This window comes from Girardinichthys multiradiatus, chromosome X (genome assembly GCF_021462225.1).
Source record: "Girardinichthys multiradiatus isolate DD_20200921_A chromosome X, DD_fGirMul_XY1, whole genome shotgun sequence".
In the NCBI taxonomy this organism is placed as follows: domain Eukaryota; kingdom Metazoa; phylum Chordata; class Actinopteri; order Cyprinodontiformes; family Goodeidae; genus Girardinichthys; species Girardinichthys multiradiatus.
Window position 1 is genome coordinate 26,020,861 of NC_061817.1, and position 21,447 is coordinate 26,042,307.

Here is a 21,447-nt window from a genome sequence, read left to right on the forward strand (position 1 = left end):
AGTAAATAGAGCTTGGGAATTAAATATCTATATAATAATAAATACATATAGAGATAAAAGAAACATTTTAAATTAATGAGCTCTCAGTAGTCAATGCTAGAGGAGGGACTCAGACTTTAGTGTGACTGGTGGCGATTCCAGTTAGTAACCGCTAGAGGGCAGAAAAGAATTACATTGTGAAAGGAGAAATGTAACAGGATGTGTTTTAAAAAAGCAGACATTGGAAATAAGCAAGGTTGGTAAAACTAGTTTTATTTGTTTATTTAATTTATATATTTAGTTAATTAGTTAGTTTGTGTTAATTTGTTCACCTTTATGCTCCTTTCCTCTCCTTTAGTGACCACATAAAAAGGCCTTAATCATTTAAATGTTAATCAAATTAACACGTGTGTGAATCGTATCCCTGCCTGCTATACCTATTAATAAAAGAACAATAGTTTTATCTCTTTTTATCTCCAAATTGTTATTTCACATAATTCACTCCGGCTTGGACGAGAACTTGTTATTTACGAGGCTACGTGAAGGCGGCATTGTTCCACCCAGCTTGGCTGTCTCCAAGCTAATTGTACAACAACACACCGCGGCTAACACACGCTGTCATTTCCGACCAACCTGATCGGGATAGCCTAACATCACAGCAAGACGCAGAGCAGCGAGGATATCTAGCTTCATTAGAATAAGGTTATTTTCTGACGAGAAACAGCAGATAGGCGGTTAGCAGGCTGCTCAGCTAACAGGAAGAGCTAAAAGTCTTGTTTGGGTGAGAATGAGGAGCCCTGCCATGTTTCGGCTTCACGGTTTATGTTTAACGATCGTGCTAATTAACCTCAACACTTCTCAGTAACCATATGGCAAGGAGTCACAGGCACCTGTTTAATTTGTGTTATTTTGGTCTTGGTTCTGTAGCTGGGTGGCTGTTAAGTGTTTTGCTTTAACTGGAAGCCAGTTAGCAGCTAATGTTAGCCTTGTCTCATGTATTGATTGTCCAAGCTGCAGTGTGGTGCTAGATAAGTAGTAACTTTAATTTATGTAACACATTTCTTTAGATTTAACACTGAGTTTACTGCCTGTTTGTGGAGCAGCTCATGATATTGAAGCTTTTACAGTATATTGTTCCTGAGGTTCTCCCTGGTTCTTTAAATGTATGAAAATAACTGAAGTTTTTGTTTCTCTTTTCCAGCTGATCACCTTCAACTTTAGCCTGCAGCTATGTGAGCTGCTGCTCTAATGTGTGTGCTCCCACATCCATTCAGTGCCTGGCTGATACAGTTTTCAAACTGGTCTGGAGGACTTTGACGTAAACACTGATTGATCTGCGGCTGAGTCAGCACCAAAAGTTTATGTTGCTCTGGATTGTGGGGTAACTTCCTATAGCAGCGTCCACAATGCCTCTGGGACTGGGAAGAAGGAAGAAGGCGTCCCCTTTGGTGGAGAATGAGGAAGCTGAGCCCATTCGTGGTGGTCTCAACGTGTCGGGTATGGGGGGATTGGATGGAGGGGTCGTTGGGGAAGGTGTAGGCTCTGACGGCCTTCCTCCCCCACCAAACAACATGAGACCCCGGCTGATCTTCCACACCCAACTGGCTCATGGCAGCCCCACAGGCCGCATTGAGGGCTTCAGCAATGTGCGAGAGCTCTATGCCAAGATTGGAGAGGCCTTCGGCATCCCAGCATCTGAGGTCAGTCAGACTTTGAATACATTAGACATTTTTGATTGGGATAAAGGTTAAATTTAAATGTTTCCCTGCACAGGTTATGTTTTGCACACTGAACACTCACAAAGTGGACATGGATAAACTTTTAGGGGGACAGATCGGGCTGGAGGACTTCATTTTTGCCCACATTAAAGGCCAGAAGAAGGAAATAGAAATCTTCAAAGGAGAAGATGCTTTAGGATTGACAATCACTGATAATGGAGCTGGTTATGCTTTCATTAAGGTGAGCAAAGCTCCTGTATTTACAGTGAAAGGCCTGATCCCGGACTATCAGGTGTAATTATTAATGCAATATTGGCAGAATGATCTGCTGGATTGTTTTTAATGTGACATGTTTTGACTTTTGCCGCTTTGCAGAGGATCCGGGAGGGGAGCATCATCCACCAAATCCAGGTCATTAACGTAGGTGACATGATCGAGTCCATTAATGGCCATCGCCTCATTGGCTGTCGACATTATGAAGTTGCCAAAATGCTGAAGGAGCTTCCTAAGGGGAAAATGTTCACCATCAAGCTTGTGGAGCCCCTCAAAGCTTTTGGTAGGTTAGAGAGAACAGTGATCCTAACAAGCTTCCTTGTCATATGTCTTGATCTGTACTGAATTTACTTTAAGATATCAGCTGCAACAAACAATACTGCATAGACCTTACGTCTAATACTGAGTGGCTTTTGGTTTAATATTCAGCATCCTGTTACAAAATAAAATGCATCAAAAGCCCGAGTTAATAAAATTGTTACAGAACATTCATGAAATGATCCTGATAGGCAAACATAAGACCAAAATAACCAAAGCTACAGTCCTGGAGCTGAGATAATTGTTAGATGTAGGTGATGATGTCTCCCACTGTCAGAGATGAAAGGTTTTATAATTGGAGTTTAGTGTAAAAGGTTTATATTAGGGATTCAAAGGTTAGGCAGTTTGTGAAGCGTTGAATTTCTACTTTTTATAATTATGCGTTCAACACATTTTTTCCTTTTGTCTGTAGTGGCTTAAAATGTCACTGTATTCAAGTAAAGGGTCAATTATAAAATAAAACGATGAAAGGCAGGAACCAAAGGACCCAATGTTGCTTCGTCGAGGTCCAGTAGCCTCCGTATAGGAGGCCCCCGGTCCACTACTACGCCATCCGCCCCGTCGCTTCAGTAAAACCAGATTTCACGATTATTTGAAAACAATAACAAGGTTGCCTTTCTTCAAATTGTTATATTAGTGATTACCATAGTTAACTAGATTAGCATGGTTAGCATTTTTAACCCAGAGCAATCGGTCTCTGTGTGATCTTACCCTTAACTGAGGGATTTCCAAAAGGCTGGCAACATTTCCAAATCCAGAGGTTGAAAGCTCAAAGGGATTCAAATAAAAAAATCAAATATTCTGTAATATGTACAGCCTTCCTTATCTCCTGAGGTGTAGCACACCTTGACTGAACAGCTGTAGAAACAGTTTCCTTTTTCGAAGGTTCTTGAAAGTTGTTCTTCCTCTAATCTTCAAACATGTCTTTGGTATTGAAAATAATTAACATTAAGTCCTTTACTAACCACTTGTACAGTCAGTGTTTTTAATGGGACCCGTTAGTGTCTGGTGAATATGCATTTACTGATTTAAAAAAAAAAAAACAAATCGGACTTTTTGGGTTTTGGACTGGCCAAACAAACTGAAAACAGGCTCATTGGGGGCGTCCAGTTTATTTCCCAGTGCATCTCTAGTTAACACTAAATATATCAAATGTTTACGTAGATATGATCGGCCAGAGGTCCTCAGGCTCCAGGTCAGCATCGGGGGTCCAGCTCGGGACGGGCAGAGGGACCCTTCGTCTGCGCTCTAAAGGTCCTGCCACAGTGGAGGAACTGGTGAGCTGATAACAAAAGGCTTTGGGCTGTTAAATCAATCTGTGTTCATTAGCCTGCTCATACACATTTCATTTTGTTCTTTCAGCCTTCTGCATTTGAGGAAAAGGCGATTGAGAAGGTGGATGATTTGCTAGAGAGCTACATGGGTATCAGAGACAGCGAACTTGGTAAGAATATTTTGTCTCCGTAGACTTTTGTGGTCCAACTCTGTGTTTCTTGTTGATTTAAATGACCTCATGTTTGTCCTCAGCGGCCACAATGGTGGAGCTGGGCAAAGACAAGAAGAACCCAGACGAGTTTGCCGAAGCTTTAGATGAAACTCTGGGAGATTTCGCTTTCCCCGACGAGTTTGTTTTTGACGTCTGGGGCGCCATCGGAGACGCGAAGGTTGGACGCGTGTAACTGCAGGAGCAAGTGGAGCAGAACGCCTTGTTAACACCCACAGCACTCAACACTACTAAAACAAAACCACAACACCACCATCATGAGTTTATTTTTATTCCAGCGTGCAGCACTCCTTGTATTTTTGTGCATTTCCATTCCCTTCGGGAGCCAGAGCAGAACGTCCAGTTACATGGAAAGGAACGTGACTGCAGTGCTTTAATTTGTCTTCCAGCGTTTTTCCAGAAATGACATCATTGAGCGCATCATGTGACCCCCCGCATGTTTATGTTGTAGTTGCCGGCAGTGGAATGAGCACCGACTCCGTTTACTGATATGGGAGAAACAAGATCTTTTAACAAAAAACATCAGATTCTTTCTGCAACAGCAGAGGAGAAGATGAGCTGCACGTTACCTCACCTTGTTAGATATTGCACAGCACAAGGTCTCCCCTGAATTACAGCGCTGTTCTGAACCACTTGATGTTACTGTGATGGATCAGTTTTACACGCATGTGCTGTTACAATTTTTTTTTTTTTTACATTTCTTCATAGCAGCTGGTGGTTTTATGTTATAAATAAAAACTCTGGTTACAAAGAGTTGATGGTAAACCGTAGCTTTACACTAAAAAGATAAATGGCTTACTACTAGCGAAGGAGACAGGAGAAGGAACCTGTCTTTTCTAGACTACAGTGTCAAGAGAAAATCAGTGTTAAAGTCCTGTTACTGAGGGTCGGGCAGCAGGTTGGTTTGTGGACCGTGTCGGCTTATTTTTTTATAGCTAGCTGTTTTTATATGAGGTGATGTGATGTCTATTTTAAAAAGAATTGTGTAAAAAGACAATTTTCACCATGTCGTGCATCTTTATTATTGAGAGAGCACTATTAAAGAAACTGTGATGGTTCGGAGTACCTGTGCAAAAAACAAAATCTGCATTTCACCTTTTTTTTTTATTTTTTTTTTAGTTAACTGTCATATTTGAAGACTTTAAGATGCATGGTGTTAAAGAACCTGTCAATATATCCATCCTGCAAAACACCAGATTTAAAAGAAAAAAGAGGCTTTTGGTGTTCTAACATTTCCAGATGATCCAAATGTGATGAAGTTGTTTTGTAGTCTTGTATCATTCCTCAGAGTTGATGATAAATCTTTAGGGGTGATGTAATTAACTCATGCGTGGACACTAATAATTATTTTGATGGCTTTGTGTTACACTGTCCATGTTCAAATATAATGCAATAACACCTACAAAGCATGTTCTGTTTAGTCTTTCACTGCACTGTTTCGTCTTTTAAAAGGGTTTAAATTACACCAGATAACACTTTTACCCACTTCAGTATCTTAAATGTTTTTCGAGCTTTCACAGAAACTGCCTCAGGTTTGTATCTCTTCCCCCTCCTTTGTCCTTCTGAAAAATGCATGATGTTTATTCAGACTGTGAAATCTCTGTCAGCAGGCTGTCGGCTGATGTAATCAGATCGACCTCGGCTCTCGTGATAGCGCTGGTCAGACTGATCGAGGTCATTTACAGGACTTTGTCAGGAAGGTGGCAAATTGGAGAGTTAAAGTGGAGGGAATAGGCATTTAATCCCGCTGCTGAATTTGTTTCCTATTATTTTTTTTTAGAAAATTATTAGGAGTCCAGAAAAAAAATTAGTTGCATACATATTAAAAATGAATCGAATCCCTCACTTAAATATGCGCTGGAACTTGGAGGAGGAACGTTTGTTTGCAAGCAAAGCATTAAGACACATTTGCCCCTTTTTCGCTGGCTCTGTTTAGCCTGGCTCTACTCCACTCGGCCCGCTTTGTGAGCGTTTCCGTTAATTCAATTCAGTTTATTTATATAGCGCCAATTCACAACACATGTTGTCTCAAGGCACTTCACAACAGTCAGGTTCATACATTCCAATTAATCCTAACCATTGAACAGTGCAGTCAGATTCAGTTATTTATTCAAATTGGATAAAAAGTTTTTCTATCTAAGGAAACCCAGCAGATTGCATCGAGTCAGAGATTTGTAGCATTCACTCCTCCTGGATGAGCATGTAGAGACAGTGGACAGTCACTGGCGTTGACTTTGCAGCAATCCCTCATACTGAGCATGTATGTAGCGAACGTGGAGAGGAAAAACTCCCTTTTAACAGGAAGAAACCTCCAGCAGACCGACTGGGGGTTTGAGAGAACAGAGCAGAGACACAAAGAGAACAAAGAAGCACTGATCCAGAAGTACTTTCTATGGGAAGGAAAAGTAAATGTTAATGGATGTAGCTCCTTTAGTCGTTTCACCTAGAAAGAAAGAACAGATAAACTCTGAGCCAGTTTTCAAGGTTAGAGTCTGAAAGAGAGTTACAGTAAAAGCTCAGTCAATCACCATGTCTAGGAGAGAGAAAGGGTTAAACACTGAAAGACAGGGCTATGTGGGTCATCGGTAGAGGGTGAGCATTAAGTTGTTGGCAGCAGAAGCTCGGACGACTCCCCTCTCCAGAAAGGTGTCACAGGTAGACACAGAGTCAGGCCAGGTGTAGCTTCTAGGAAGAGAAAAGAGAGAACAAGGTTAAAAACTGATATAACAGCAAATAATGCAAAATTGTAGAGTAGTGTGAGAATGTAGCGAAGAGGGTGAAAGTGGTCATTATGTCCTCCAGCAGCCTAAATAACTACAGAGATAGCTCAGGATAACCTAAGCCACTCTAACTATAAGCTTTATCAAAAAGGAAAGTTTTAAGCCTAGCCTTAAAAGTAGACAGTTTGTCCATCTAGAGCCCACTGATGGCCATTGTTGTACTGGGATACCTCTCTCTGTCAGATTGTACTAAAAATCACAATTGGGATACCTCTCTCTGTCAGATTGACCATAACCATTGGAAAAGAGAAGGGGTCATACAGGTAGCAGAAATGGAGAGTGTACAGGTCCTTCTCAAAATATTAGCATACTGTGATAAAGTTCATTATTTTCCATAATGTCATGATGAAAATTTAACATTCATATATTTTAGATTCATTGCACACTAACTGAAATATTTCAGGTCTTTTATTGTCTAATACGGATGATTTTGGCATACAGCTCATGAAAACCCAAAATTCCTATCTCACAAAATTAGCATATCATTAAAAGGGTCTCTAAACGAGCTATGAACCTAATCATCTGAATCAACGAGTTAACTCTAAACACCTGTAAAGATTCCTGAGGCCTTTAAAACTCCCAGCCTGGTTCATCACTCAAAACCCCAATCATGGGTAAGACTGCCGACCTGACTGCTGTCCAGAAGGCCACTATTGACACCCTCAAGCAAGAGGGTAAGACACAAAAAGAAATTTTGAACGAATAGGTTGTTCCCAGAGTGCTGTATCAAGGCACCTCAGTGGGAAGTATGTGGGAAGGAGAAAGTGTGGCAGAAAACGCTGCACAACGAGAAGAGGTGACCGGACCCTGAGGAAGATTGTGGAGAAGGGCCGATTCCAGACTTTGGGGGACCTGCGGAAGCAGTGGACTGAGTCTGGAGTAGAAACATCCAGAGCCACCATGCACAGGCGTGTGCAGGAAATGGGCTACAGGTGCCGCATTCCCCAGACCTGGGCTACAGAGAAGCAGCACTGGACTGTTGCTCAGTGGTCCAAAGTACTTTTTTCGGATGAAAGCAAATTCTGCATGTCATTCGGAAATCAAGGTGCCAGAGTCTGGAGGAAGACTGGGGAGAAGGAAATGCCAAAATGCCAGAAGTCCAGTGTCAAGTACCCACAGTCAGTGATGGTCTGGGGTGCCGTGTCAGCTGCTGGTGTTGGTCCACTGTGTTTTATCAAGGGCAGGGTCAATGCAGCTAGCTATCAGGAGATTTTGGAGCACTTCATGCTTCCATCTGCTGAAAAGCTTTATGGAGATGAAGATTTCATTTTTCAGCACGACCTGGCACCTGCTCACAGTGCCAAAACCACTGGTAATGGTTTACTGACCATGGTATCACTCTGGATGAGCTAAAGGCCGCTATCGAAGCATCCTGGGCCTCCATAAGACCTCAGCAGTGCCACAGGCTGATTGCCTCCATGCCACGCCGCATTGAAGCAGTCATTTCTGCCAAAGGATTCCCGACCAAGTATTGAGTGCATAACTGTACATGATTATTTGAAGGTTGACGTTTTTTGTATTAAAAACACTTCTTTTATTGGTCGGATGAAATATGCTAATTTTGGGTTTTCATGAGCTGTATGCCACAATCATCCGTATTAAGACAATAAAGACCTGAAATATTTCAGTTAGTGTGCAATGAATCTAAAATATATGAATGTTAAATTTTCATCATGACATTATGGAAAATAATGAACTTTATCACAATATGCTAATATTTTGAGAAGGACCTGTACTGTTTTCTCCGTACCTACTTTTTTGGTCCCTGCTCCTGAGCAGGTCCGACCGGGACTAAATAGGGACTCCATGTGACGTGAACAGACTGCCGTTCACTGATTGGCCACGGGACCAGGAAAAATGAGGTTTTCAGAGACATAGTGTAGGGAAAAGTTAATAAAACTCAGGAAGGACTACAATAATATTAAGGACCACAATGGCCGGAGCGGGGCAAATTGAAATATAATTTACTATTTACAAAAAATAAACAATTCCTGAAAGCTTCAAGAAAAAAAGGAAACATCAGCTTTCTGAGGTAGGGCGCTTTGTTTAACAACATTCTAAATCAGCTGATCACACATAATCATCTGTTCAGACACACAAACACTTCCCCGAAACATACAAAACACCACCATGAAATAGAGTGTTTGGTTCAAAAATGTATTGCCGGTCCTTAAGCAAACCACCGTCTGCAGGAGGAGGAAGCAGGCAGAGAGCAACAGCCCGCAATCAGACTCCTTCCATCGGGTCAAACTGGAGGAAGAACCCGCTAAATCTGCGGCGCACGAATATCCATATTGGATGTTCGTGCTCCACATAATCAGCTATGGATATTAGTTAGGTCACTTCATGGCCTAAAATGTGTTTCTTTAATGAATTTGCCATCTTTAGTGTGATTTTGTCGTTCTGGAAGATCCAGCCACAACCAATCTTCGTTCTGGAGAGAGAAGAAGGTTCTCACCCAAGAATTTATGCAATACGGTTCGGTCCTTCGGGCTCTGAATGCCATAGAGCTCAGTTTTGGCATTTCAACACCTTTTCCCAAGCCTTCTCTGAATCACTGGCAAAATTAGGACAGCCTGTTCACATGCCTTCTATAGCAGGGGCCAGCAAGCTATTACATATTGCATGTTGTCTGTGATCCCAGCTGCCTTCAGACCAGCCAAAAGATAATTTTACTTGATCGTCCTAACATCATATGGTGAGATTCTACATTAAACTCCAGACTGGGAGCAATGACGGTCATTTTATATTTGCTCTTTTGTAAACATCTTCAACTAATATTCTAGGAGCCCAATCCAGCCTTGTGGAGATCAACTATCTTGTCACTGACATCCTTTGAACACTGGTCTTTCTCATGGTGGTGGGAAGGCAGGGCTAGAATTAAAGCTGTGAACAGATTTACTTTATACACACAATAAAGCGGAGAGGTTTCTGTTATAGAATGAGTGATCTTTTTGCTGCACAACTGCACAACAAATTTGCGGGAACCAGAGTTCTGGCTTCTTGGCAGAACAGTTTTTTAATTTAATGACATGGATTTTTAGCTTCTACGTGTTTTGGGTTTCTAGTCCATCTTCTGTCTCTCTATATTAAACTATATTAAAGGAATGCATAAAAAAACTATCAGAATCAGCAGAGGGTCAAATAATTATTTCAACCACTGGACACCCAGGGTAAAACAGAATAATACTTTCTGAAATGTGTTTTCAAGATGATCACACAAAGCCATCCTTTTTTATAGGAAGAGGTTAATGTTGTGGCTGCTAAATGAGGGGTGGTGACCTTTACATTATTTACTAGGAGTGATGTAAACCAGTTCTGCAAGTCTGTGTTGATCTATAACTCAGGTTGCTGTTAAAGTCTGCCCAGATTACTCTTTGGACCCACCTTGGAGCTCTTCCTCTTTGTGCATACAACGACAGCAGCTGTAAGAGCAGAACTCTCCCCACACTTTAGGAACAAATCATGGCTTCGCGGCCCCGAGCTTCCTCCCAGCCAGGAAAACTTTCCCTGCCTCAGATTATCAAGGGAACCTCATCCCTTCGTCCACGAGCTGTTTCCAATCGCTCTTGCTCCATGCTGGAGAACGAGTTGTCTTGTCCCATCTGCTGTGAGATCTTCAAGGAGCCGGTCGTGCTCAAGTGCAGCCACAGCTTCTGCAGGGTCTGCCTGCAGCAGTTCTGGAGTAAGAAGAAGGCCAAGCGAGAGTGTCCCATCTGCAGGAGGAAGTGCTCTCTAACGGAGCCGACGGTCAGCCTGGCCCTGAAGAATGTGGCTGACACCTTCCTGAGGGAGCAAGGGAAGAGGGGGGCCACAGCCGGACTGGAGACAGGGGCCAGTGTGGCGAGGGAGGATGCAGTGTTGCTGGAGGAAAAGTGTGAAACACATGGGGAGGTTCTCAAACTCTTTTGTATGGATGACTTTGAAGTCTTGTGCTGTGTCTGTCACACTTCCAAGAAGCACCAGGGACATAAAATGTGCCCTCTAGATGAAGGAGCTCAGGATCTGAAGGTGAAAATGACTCTTCAAAGTTAATAATCTGTCATTTTAAAGCTTAAATACCTGTTTTAACTGCACTGAAATACTGAGATCCTGGAAAAAGTGTAATTTGTTTAATGATTCTACAGATGGAGATATATTGGCTGGAATTCCTCTGATTTCTGGTGTTTTTCTACCCTCAGACAGAACTGAAGAAGGAGCTGATCCCCCTAAAGAAAAACCTGCGCCACCTGTATGAAGCCAAGCAGGAGTGTGATGACACAACTGTGCACATCAAGGTATCAATAAACAGATCCAAGAAACACTAGACAACCTGCGGGAGTGCGGATGTAATTTTGACGCAGGCTGAGTCATGCAGTGTTGGCGTGTAAACACCCCAGCCGCAGTGTTGGAGAAACACAGTACTTTAGATTCTTGGATGCTTTGAAGTTCTCAGTAGGTGGGTAATTCATTGTCTCAGATTTATCTATAAAACATCTACGGATGGGTTGGGCCGGAGTTGTAAACTAAAAATTAAATCAAAACAAACCAAAAAAAATCAAAATTTTCCATCTTTTTTTTCTCTTTTTTTTGCACTTATAAATAAATATGGATTACTTTGCGTATTTACATTGAGGCGTGAACACATTTAAAACTCACTGACCTTTGTATTTAGCTCCCTGTTCACCATGGCAGGCGGGAAAAGTAAGTTCAACTTTGCTTGTATAGCACCTTTCAAGACATAGATTACAAAGTGCTGTACATCAGCAAAACTACATCCAAATTGTTAATCAAAAATGATGAAAAAAACGAGTTTTGAGTTGTTGTTTTTTTAAATTCAGCAGAGTCCACACACCTTAAACTAAAGGGGTCAGACCAAGGTTGAATGGGGGCCTAGCCAGAATTTGAATTGGGAAGACCTTGCCTAATTGTTTGCAAATCCAACGTAAGCGGCCACTTACTTTGCTTATGCCTCAGGCCAGATCAAAGTCCATTATTTGGTCGGTTAAAAAAAAATGACAGCAATGTTCTAATCCAGTTGTAAACCTCCTGCTAGCCAAACAAAGTCTGAGACAAAAGTCTCAGGCTCTGGTATGCCAAGTTAGGTTAGGCTAATGAAGTAGACAACTTGGCTTTTCTCTGGTGGTCAGAGGGCCTAAACATATGTAGGCTGGGTGGACAAACTTCCACCTATCATTTAGTGAATTTGAAAGAAAACAGTGCTGCTTCTGTAGCTCTGAACTAGAATTAAAGTCATGTAATTTCCCCTAAATTTCAAACTAAAAGTCTCCTCTCTGGAAAAGACACTTAAATACATTTCTTTCAGACAAACAAAAGCTATGCTCACTAAACGTGTTCCACGTTCACCGTTTCTCTCAGTGCTCAACAGGGTGCACGGACACAACTATAGTGTCTAATGGAGACAATTAAACTGTGCAGTTAATATTAGTCTTAATTTCGTAGCCTTAACACGCACTTTAAATAATAGTTGCTTAGCCTAAATATTTAGTTATGGCATAGCAACATTAAGCACAAGTGATGATCTATATTCTCATGTGTGGTAGAGCCAGACGCAGGCCACAGAAAAGCAGATAAGGCAGGAGTTTGAGGAGCTTCGGGGGTTTCTCAAGCAGGAAGAAGATGCAAGACTGGCCGTCCTGCAAAAGGAGGATGAGGAGAAAAGGGAGCTGGTGAGGAAGAGGTCCGAAACCATAACCAGAGACATCCTCACTTTCTCTCATGCTGTCATCGCCATTGAGAATGAGATTGCGTCCAGTGATGCTCAGTTCCTTCAGGTGAGTAGATTTTCTTCTAGAGATAAATAAAATACTTGTCTTGCTCCATGCAGAACACAAAGTATCCTAATTGTCTGTGGTATCTTTTCAGAATTACACCAACACAAAGAAAAGGTAGAATTTCTTTTTTTATTCCCTGCAGTATTAGATCGAATTAATACTTCTGCTTGTTTTAGTACTGATTAATTACTGTTACATGTCATCACAGGGCACATCTACCCCAGAAAGATCTGGAAAAACTGTCGGGTGCCCTTATAGGTGTGGCCAAGCATGTGAGCTCCCTTAAATACCAAGTGTGGGCAAAGATGATGGAACTGGTTCAGTACAGTAAGTACCTGTTTGGACTTTGAATGGGCTGCATGTTGCAGACAATTTGTAAACCAGCTCAGTTTAGTTGTTTTGGGATGAGCTTTAAACAATATGTTCTTGGAGGCCAGATGTGGTATAGATACTTATTTATTTATATTTATGAGGATGGATGCCATGTTAAATTTGGGCTTTTAATAATAAAAAAAGCTTCAATGATTAAAAAAAAATGCTTGCAGGACTTTCTCTCATCTGCACGGAGTCAGAACTATACATACATGCTAAAATATATCCTACAAGCCCAGTGATATTTGATTAAACCGCCCTAATAGGAGATAGTTGTAAAATCTCTGTGCTTATACATGACAGAAAGAACAAAGCCAAAAGAATAAGAGACAGTAATAAACAATCAACGAAAGCCATAAACTGTCAGGTACAACCAGACACAGAGTTAATATCAACAACTAAGTCATATAAACTGGCTTTACTGAACATTAGATCTCTGTCAGGAAAATCATTTTTAATCAATGACTTCATTACTGACCACGATCTTGATGTTATGTTTTTAACAGAAACACGGTTACATGAATTTAATGAAGCTCCCATTCTGATAGAGTCGACGCCCCCGAACTACAATTTTCTTTGTGAGAGCAGACAGCAAAGAAAAGGTGGAGGGGTGGCCACTTTGTTTAAAGATTTATTAGAGTGTAAAAAAGTATTTCTGGGCAAATTTGACTCTTGAATATTTGGCTCTCCAGGTAAAGAGCCTGGTCTGAACCATGTTCTTGAATATTTACAGGCCTCCTAAGTCCAAAACAAACTTTATCAGTGATTTTGATTAGCTTTTATCTGTGACATGTGTTTATTATGACTGTTTAATTATTGTGGAAGACTTCAACATTCACATGGACAATCCTGAAGACTGAAGTGCAATAGATCTATGTGACACACTTAGAAATGTTGGTTTTACTCAACTTGTTAAACAGCAAACACACAAACAGGGACATATTTTGGACTTGATCATCAATAAGGGTCTAAACATTTCCAAGTTGTCTGTAACTGATGTTGCCCTATCTGACCACTTTTCTGTTATTTTTGAAAGCATCATCTGCAATGACTCACTTTGCCAAAGAGACATGATAAGAAAACACATCTTTAAGAACGGTGCTGCTGAAACCTTTAACCAGAATTATTCTTCTACCTCCACTTTGCCCTGTAACACTGTAGATGAGCTGGTAGATAACTTTCATTCTAAAATCTCAGACATCATTGATTCAATTGCTCCAATTAAAGTGAAAGTCGTTTCTGGGAAGAAAATGTCTCAATGGAGAAGTGCAAAAAAGTGAAAAAAAGGAGCGTCGAAAAGCTGAACGCAGGTGGCAAAAGACTGGACTCCAGGTTCACTATATTATCTATAAAGAGAGACTATAAAGATATAACCTACAACTGAAAAATGCAAGGGAATCCTCCTTTTCTGAGATCAGCAAAAACATTAACAATGCTCGTGCATTATTTGCCACGGTCGACAGGTTAACAAACCCTCCTGTAACTGTAGCATCTGAACTCCACTCTACCAGGGCCTGCAATGAATTTGCTAAATTCTTTACTGAAAAAACCCAAAAGATCAGAGGCAGTCAGCACATCCACATCAACTCAAGTACCAATGTTGTCTCCAACTAGAACTGATTTTGACAAAATTTCCCAATTTCACCAAATAAACTACAAAATCTTAGAAGAAATTGTACAGCAACTAAGCTCTTCTTCCTGCTGTCTCGATCTTTTACCCACAGCTTTCCTTAAGAAAGCTTTGCCTGTAATAACATCTGATTTAACACAAATAATAAACACGTCCCTTTTGTCAGGTGTTTTCCCCCAGGCCCTGAAAACAGCAATTATCAAAACTCCATCGAAAAAGAGCAACTTGGACAAGCTGCTACTACAGACCTACAGGCCTATATCAAACCTCCCCTTCATCAGTAAGATTATTGAAAAAGATGTTTCAACAGTTAAACAACTTCCTAACAACGACCAACCGCTTCCAGTCAGGCTTCCTGCTCACCACAGTACAGATACTGCTCTTGTCAAGGTGTTCAATGACATCCGTATAAATGCAGACTGTGGAAGAACCACTGTACTGGTATTATTGGACCTTAGTGCAGCATTTGACACTGTTGATCACTCCATTTTATTAGAGCCCCTGGAAAACTGGGTCGGCCTTTCTGGTACAGCCCTCAACTGGTTTAAATCCTACTTGAAGGACAGGGACTTTTTTGTGTCAGTAGGTAACTTTACATCAGAGAGCAAAAAATCACATGTGGCGTTCCCCAAGGGTCCATCTTAGGGCCCCTCCTATTCAATATCTACATGCTCCCCCTAACTCAGATTTTAATAAACAACAACGTAAGTTATCATAACTATGCAGACGACACACAGCTATACATTACAATGTCACCAGGTGACCATGAACCCATTCAAGCGCTCGGTAAATGCTTAGAAAAAAATCAATTCATGGATGGACCAACATTTTCTTCAGCTGAATCAAAACAAAACTGAAGTAATAATCTTTGGACCAAAGGAAGAGCGGTTAAAAGTTAGCACACAGCTTCAGTTAATACAGCTAGAAACCACCAGTCAGGCTCGAAACCTGGGTGTAGTGATGGACTCGGACCTGAACCTTCAGAGGTTCATAAAGGTAGTAACTAGGTCGGCCTTCTATCACTTAAAGAACATCTCCAGGATCAAAGGACTAATGTCTCAGCAGGACCTTGAAAAACTAATTCATGCATTCATCTTTAGTAGAATTGATTACTGCAATGGTGTCTTCACAGGTCTGCCTAAAAAGTTGATCAGACAGCTGCAGTTGATCCAGAACGCTGCTGCCCGCGTCCTCACTAGAACTAAGAAAGTGGAGCACATCACCCCGGTTCTAAAGTCCCTACACTGGCTCTCTGTAGCTCAGAGAATAGAGTTTAAAATACTTCTGTTAGTCTATAAATCACTGAATGGCTTAGCACCAAAATACATTACAGACTTGTTGTCAGTGTATCAACCACCCAGACCTCTCAGGTCTTCTGGCTCAAATCTACTCTGCATACCCAGAACCAGAACCAAACATGGAGAAGCAGCTTTTAGTTCTTATGCTCCACTAATCTGCAATAAACTGCCAGAAAACTGTAAAAGCGCTGAAACCCTAAGTTGCTTTAAATCAAGATAAAAAACGTATTTGTTTAGAGTGGCCTTTGACTGGGCCATCTAGGCATGATTAGTTGCGTTTTCAATCCAATTTTTCTTTCATTTTCTTGCCCATCATTCTATTCTATTCTCTTTATTTTATTTTACTTTTTTTAATTACCTCTGTTGTTTGTTTTGATTTGAGTGTCTTGTTGCTGAAAAGCGCTATATAAATAAACTTACCTTACCTTATAAAGTTTCACGTCAACCATCCACTTTTTGTATACACCAACAAGCCTCTGGCATAATTCTGGCTGGATATTTGATCACTTTTATTACAATTTGTAGAAGTTGGTTGATTTCCCAATGTGGATCCACCTTTAAGACATAGTCTGCTAACTTTCAATAATGCTGAGGTTGGAGCTTTTTTAAGGAACTTATGCACACCTAATATTGGGATCACATTTTGGAGGTATTTCTCCTCCATTTTCAATATTAAATCCTTTTTGTGCAATGCAGCAGTATTACTGGCAGTCCCACAGCATGATGCAACCATCATCATGCTTAAGAGTTGGTACAGTGTTACCAGTGTTATACTTGCATTTGAAAGACATACCTTAAAACCTCGTAACTTACTTTATGTCATTGTGGCCAAATACCTCAGTATTTGTCTTGTCAAACCATAAAACATGTCTTCTGAAGACATTTGGCTTCTCCACATGTGCAGCTGAAATTTGATTTTAGACCAGGAGCCTCTGTTTTAGTGAGCACCCTCATCATTGTCAACATAGTAGACCTATTTTTTATTTTTCTATCTATTTTGGCAATGAAACAGCCCCACAACATGATGGTACCACCACTATGCTTGAAAACTGCTGCTGCTCTATCCTAGAAAAATACTAATTTAAATAAAAGAATAAAAGCACCAGATTAATATGATATTCGTGCTCATGATGTTGTGAATTTAAGATTATGACTGCAAATATACATTCTGCTTTTATTTGTACTATTTTCAGTGAGGGATCTTTGGGCTTCTTTCTATCAACAGGTTTTGCTCTAACACAAAGGAACGTACTTTGAATTCTTATTTGTTTTTTTGTTAAATGACTATTTTTCCTGCCCATTTTAGCACCCATAACCCTGGACCCCAACACTGCCTACCCTTGGCTGTCCCTTTCCGCAGACTTGACCAGCGTGGCCAACACTGGATCCCTGCAACAGCTCCCAGACAATCCGGAGCGTTTTGGTCGCTTTGTGTTCGTGCTGGGATCAGAAGGCTTCACTTCAGGCCGCCACGCCTGGGAGGTGGAGGTGGGCAGCAAGGTGGACTGGATGGTCGGTGTGGTCAAGGAGTCCATTGACAGGAAAGGACACATTTCTGGGTGTCCGGAGGGGGGCTTCTGGATGATATCGTACTCTGAGGGCAAGTACTCAGCAATGACGAGGCCCAGCACTCCGCTCCACTTGGAGGGCGATCTGACTCGGGTCAGGGTGCAGCTTGACTGTGAGGCTGGGGAGGTTACTTTCTCCAACCCTGTGACCATGAAGCCGGTCTACACCTTCCCTGACTGTTTCACTGAAAAGATGTACCCCTTTTTCTGCCCCGGTGTCAACATTAACGGAAGCAACCCCAAACCTCTCAAAATCTGCCCTGCCAAGGTGGCTGTGTGGAACAGTGCGACCTGGTGATCTGAGATTACGTCACAGAAAGCACTGACATGTTTTATATTGCACAGGTTTGATGATGTTTTGTGAAGGTGTGAATGGAGCTATGGAGCAATGATACAAAGAAAATACAATAAAGCAGTTTCACGAAACCAGACACTCCCCTGCTAACCCTTTCTACTTCTTCATGAGGAGCAGCACGGTGAGCATCATCCCGCTCCGGTGGTGAAAACACACCTATTTGATTTATACCTCACTTTACAACCAATTTAACTTTTAACTTTTAACTTTACAATTCCCCTAAATGAAGGAGAGGTTACTTATATCACATCAACATTTCTATGTGTTACATGTGATCCCAGTCACTGAAATGCATTTCTTTAAGACAAAAAAGCTATTTTATAAGAGCAGCCAGGCCCATAAAGCAGAAGGAGGAGATAACAAAGATGCTCACATTTTGTATAAGAGAAGATCACTAACATTTAATGAAAAATAAAAAATATAAAATTAAATAAAATGTGAAATCAAAATGTCACAAAATGTGGCTAAATTATAATTGTTTTTGTTTGTATGCATATTTTTCCTCACTGGCCTGTTCATTGTTTGGGCTAACATTCTGAACACTATAATGTAGAAACTGAAAAAAGGTTAATCAAATTATTTCTATGTAAATAAAACCTACAGTTAAGTCCAAAATTATTTATACCCCAGGTAGATTTAGATTTAAACTTAACCAAGGTGTTTGTTTCTTATAAGCAAGACATCTCTCAAAGATAATAAAACAACATAAAGGTTATTGCAGTGTTTATGTCGATACCTTTCTGGTGGAGGATCAAGTCATTTGAGTATCAATTTTGATTAAAAAAACAAATTACTTTTTCTTTTTGTTACATTTTCATCTGTATTTTCATCATGTTTCTTCTGTCCAGATGAAATTTAAAGATTACCTTAAACCTTAATCTGTCAGGGGTATTTATAATTTTAGGCTCTACTTTGTTTTTAGACATTTTGTTAATTGCAGTTTTTCAAGACCAAACAATACTTAGAACAATAACAGTTTATTTCCTTTCACTAGAATTCACTCAACTGTGAAATCCTGATGGGTCCAATATGCTTGTCAGTGAATAAACTGCTTCCTCTACATTGTTTTATTGCATCCGTTTTTTTCTTTTTAGAAGAACTCATTCTGAAGGACAGCAGAAAGTTTTCCACCAACCTTGTTTCCACCCCTGCCACTGGGCAAAGCCAGGAGGGGAGTAGAGCTTTCATTATGCAGTCATTTTAAACAAGAGATAAGACCAGGGACAGAACAATTAAGGATTATGTTTGAAGACTTAGCTGGTCCTAGAAAGTTGTCACTTGCCAATAAAAGGAAATAAGAATTTAAAGTTACATTAATGTTCTGTGTTTTAATACCACCCTGTTCCTTGATGGCATACCTGCGTCATTGTTTCCTGTGTGTCATCAGAACTGGTAGTGAGTCCTTTTGACTAGAAAGTCTGCATTGTTTATCAAGTTGAGGCCATCTGGCCTCACAGGAGAGCCCTCCTGCAGTGCATTTATTCATGCTACAAAGGTCAGACCTGTCTGACAAAGGCAGGAGCATCCGCAGCAGGCAGAGGCAGACATTACATGTAGACGGTTCTGTGAACAGTGTTTCCACCCCTTACAGATGTCTTCTGTTTTTTCACACTTAAATGTTTCAGATCATCAAACACTTTTTTAATATTGGGCAACAATAACTTGAGTAAATAGAAAAAAGCTGTTTTCACTTATGAAACTTATAAAAGGAACCAACCTTGTCCTTTATGAAAATGTAATTGATTCCCTTGTTAATTATTAATGTACTGTAATGACCAGATAAATCTTAGGTCAGTTTCACTAGTCACGCCCATGCCTGGTTATTGTCAGACCTGTAGAATCAACAAACCATGTTAAAATAACCTATCTGAGAACATGAAGGAGGTTAAAAGAGCTTATGCCCACTCTAACAAAATTTAAGAACAGATGAGAAACAAAGTCATTGACATCAGTGTGGAAAGGCGTTGAAAGCCAGCATTTCAGAAAAAGAACACCATACTGAAAGTCGAACATGGTGGTGACGGTGTCATGGTCTTGTCTTTCTTTGCTGATTCAGGACTTACATGATTTGAGGCAATTCATGGAGCTGACAGTTTTGCTCTCTAGCAGAAACTCTTTAAGGACAATGTCTGGCCTCAAACTCTAACACGCTGTGTTATGCAGCTGGACAATGATCTGATGCACACCAGCAAGTCCACTTTGAATGGCTCAAAAAAAAAAAAAATTAAGGTTTTAGAGTGGCCTAGTCAAAGTACAGACCTAAATGCAATTAAGATGTTGTAGCATGCCCTTTAACACACCGTTAATTCTCAAAAACCCTCCACAGTGGCAGAATTCTGCAAAGAAAATTCCTCTACAGTAACGTAGACTTTCCCCCTTCATAAATTAAACCATCATTTAAAACTGTGTTTTGTATTTACTCAGATTATATTTGTCTGATCTAAAGACTTGCATGATAATCTGAATCATTTAATTGTCACAGAAAGAGAGAATATAAGAAATCAGGTATGGGACAAATGGTTTTTCACTGAACATCACAAAGCTGAAGGACCCATTCCACCTGAGGTTTGTGTGTGTCAACACAAAAGAGCTGGATGGTAAGTTTAACTCCAGTGGGTTAGCTACAGTTTTTCTTGCAGACAGTTTCCTTCATCTCAAGGCCTTTGCTGACTCATAACATTTCAAGAAAGATCAGATGCGGGGTTCCTCAAGGCTCCTTTCTGAGACCACTTTAATTCAATATCTACTGTATATGCTCTTCCTACATTATGTAAGGATTATGATTATTGATTAATTAATATTCATCAAGAATTATAATTTAAAATAATAATTTGAAATTTGTTTTATTTCTTAACCAAAAATCATTACTTACGAATATAAATCAGAGATGTCCTCTGGTGTTGTGATTATGGGCTCAAAGCTATTTAATAATTACAAATTATTAACCAAACCACAAAATGCCACTGTTTATCCAACCACTTCACTGAAGGTGGGGGAACTTCGACCTTGTTTTGACAGATAAATCACTCTTGCACGAAATAAACACAAACGCTTCTCTTAAGATTTATTGAAGCCGAATAATCCTGATATACCATTATTCTGGTCCAAAACCATCACCTAACTAACAAGCACCATTCTACACAAAGGGAATAAAAATGACTACCTAACCATGATAATAAAAGAAAAACATATTTGCGCATTTAGTGTGTATGAAGATCAAACCAGCAGTTTTATGGATAAAATGTGCAATTTGGGTTAAATGGAAAGAGAAACCCTCCTGGTGCTGATGTCTCGATTGCAGCGATCAGCTGATAAAACAGTGGAGCCACGCCCCTTTAGCCACAACCAGCTGATCGCTCCAAATCTCGATAAAGAGTCATAAAACTCTGAGGTGGGAACTCAGTGAAAAATCTCCAGCAATAAAACTGGAACAAAGAGTGGTTGGGCGAGGCCCAGACCGCAGTTGCTTTGAATGAAAAACTTTTAAAAGTCCAACTTCTAACTCCTGGCTGATTTGAGATCAGCCGGACAAACATTAACCACACACAATTCAGCAGCGCTTGCGCAGCAAATCAAAACAGCTCAGCATAACATAATTCAATCAGTATTGCATGCAACAAGTTAATACCTGAGATTAACTACTGGTGATCCTACATCACCTTAACTGCCTCATCCTGCCCAGACCTCTAAATGCACCTATCCGGTTTAATATGAAAAGAACGAAATTTCTTTGAGGTTGATTTCTTCTCTTCACCGGTTGAGGAGGTATCAGGTTTGAAGAAAAATGCATCCGTGATCAAATTAAAGAAAAAACGGTAATTTCTCAGGAGGGGTTTCCACCTGCTCCGGGTGTCGGCGTGGTCTTCGATCAGTAAACA

General features: G+C 40.5%; 2 protein-coding genes across 3 annotated transcripts; both read left to right on the forward strand.

The window, feature by feature from the left end:
• Positions 1 to 574: 574 nt before the first annotated feature.
• On the forward strand, positions 575 to 5,198 carry LOC124862899 (PDZ domain-containing protein GIPC1-like). 2 transcript variants are annotated; one of them, XM_047357096.1, is made up of 7 exons: positions 575 to 760; positions 1,181 to 1,679; positions 1,753 to 1,938; positions 2,073 to 2,253; positions 3,453 to 3,565; positions 3,651 to 3,732; positions 3,816 to 5,198. In XM_047357096.1, exons 2-7 carry the CDS (start codon positions 1,386 to 1,388, stop codon positions 3,965 to 3,967), a joined length of 1,008 nt encoding a protein of 335 aa, XP_047213052.1. In that variant the 5' UTR covers positions 575 to 760; positions 1,181 to 1,385; the 3' UTR covers positions 3,968 to 5,198. The 2 variants fall into 2 exon arrangements, with proteins under 2 accessions (XP_047213052.1, XP_047213053.1); XM_047357097.1 differs by having other exon boundaries at positions 622 to 681.
• Positions 5,199 to 9,862: 4,664 nt separating this feature from the next.
• Positions 9,863 to 18,634, forward strand: LOC124862888 (E3 ubiquitin-protein ligase TRIM39-like). Its single transcript, XM_047357078.1, has 6 exons — positions 9,863 to 10,583; positions 10,754 to 10,849; positions 12,116 to 12,346; positions 12,438 to 12,460; positions 12,555 to 12,673; positions 16,953 to 18,634. Exons 1-6 carry the CDS (start codon positions 10,038 to 10,040, stop codon positions 17,510 to 17,512), a joined length of 1,575 nt encoding a protein of 524 aa, XP_047213034.1. The 5' UTR covers positions 9,863 to 10,037; the 3' UTR covers positions 17,513 to 18,634.
• The last annotated feature ends 2,813 nt before the right edge of the window (positions 18,635 to 21,447 follow it).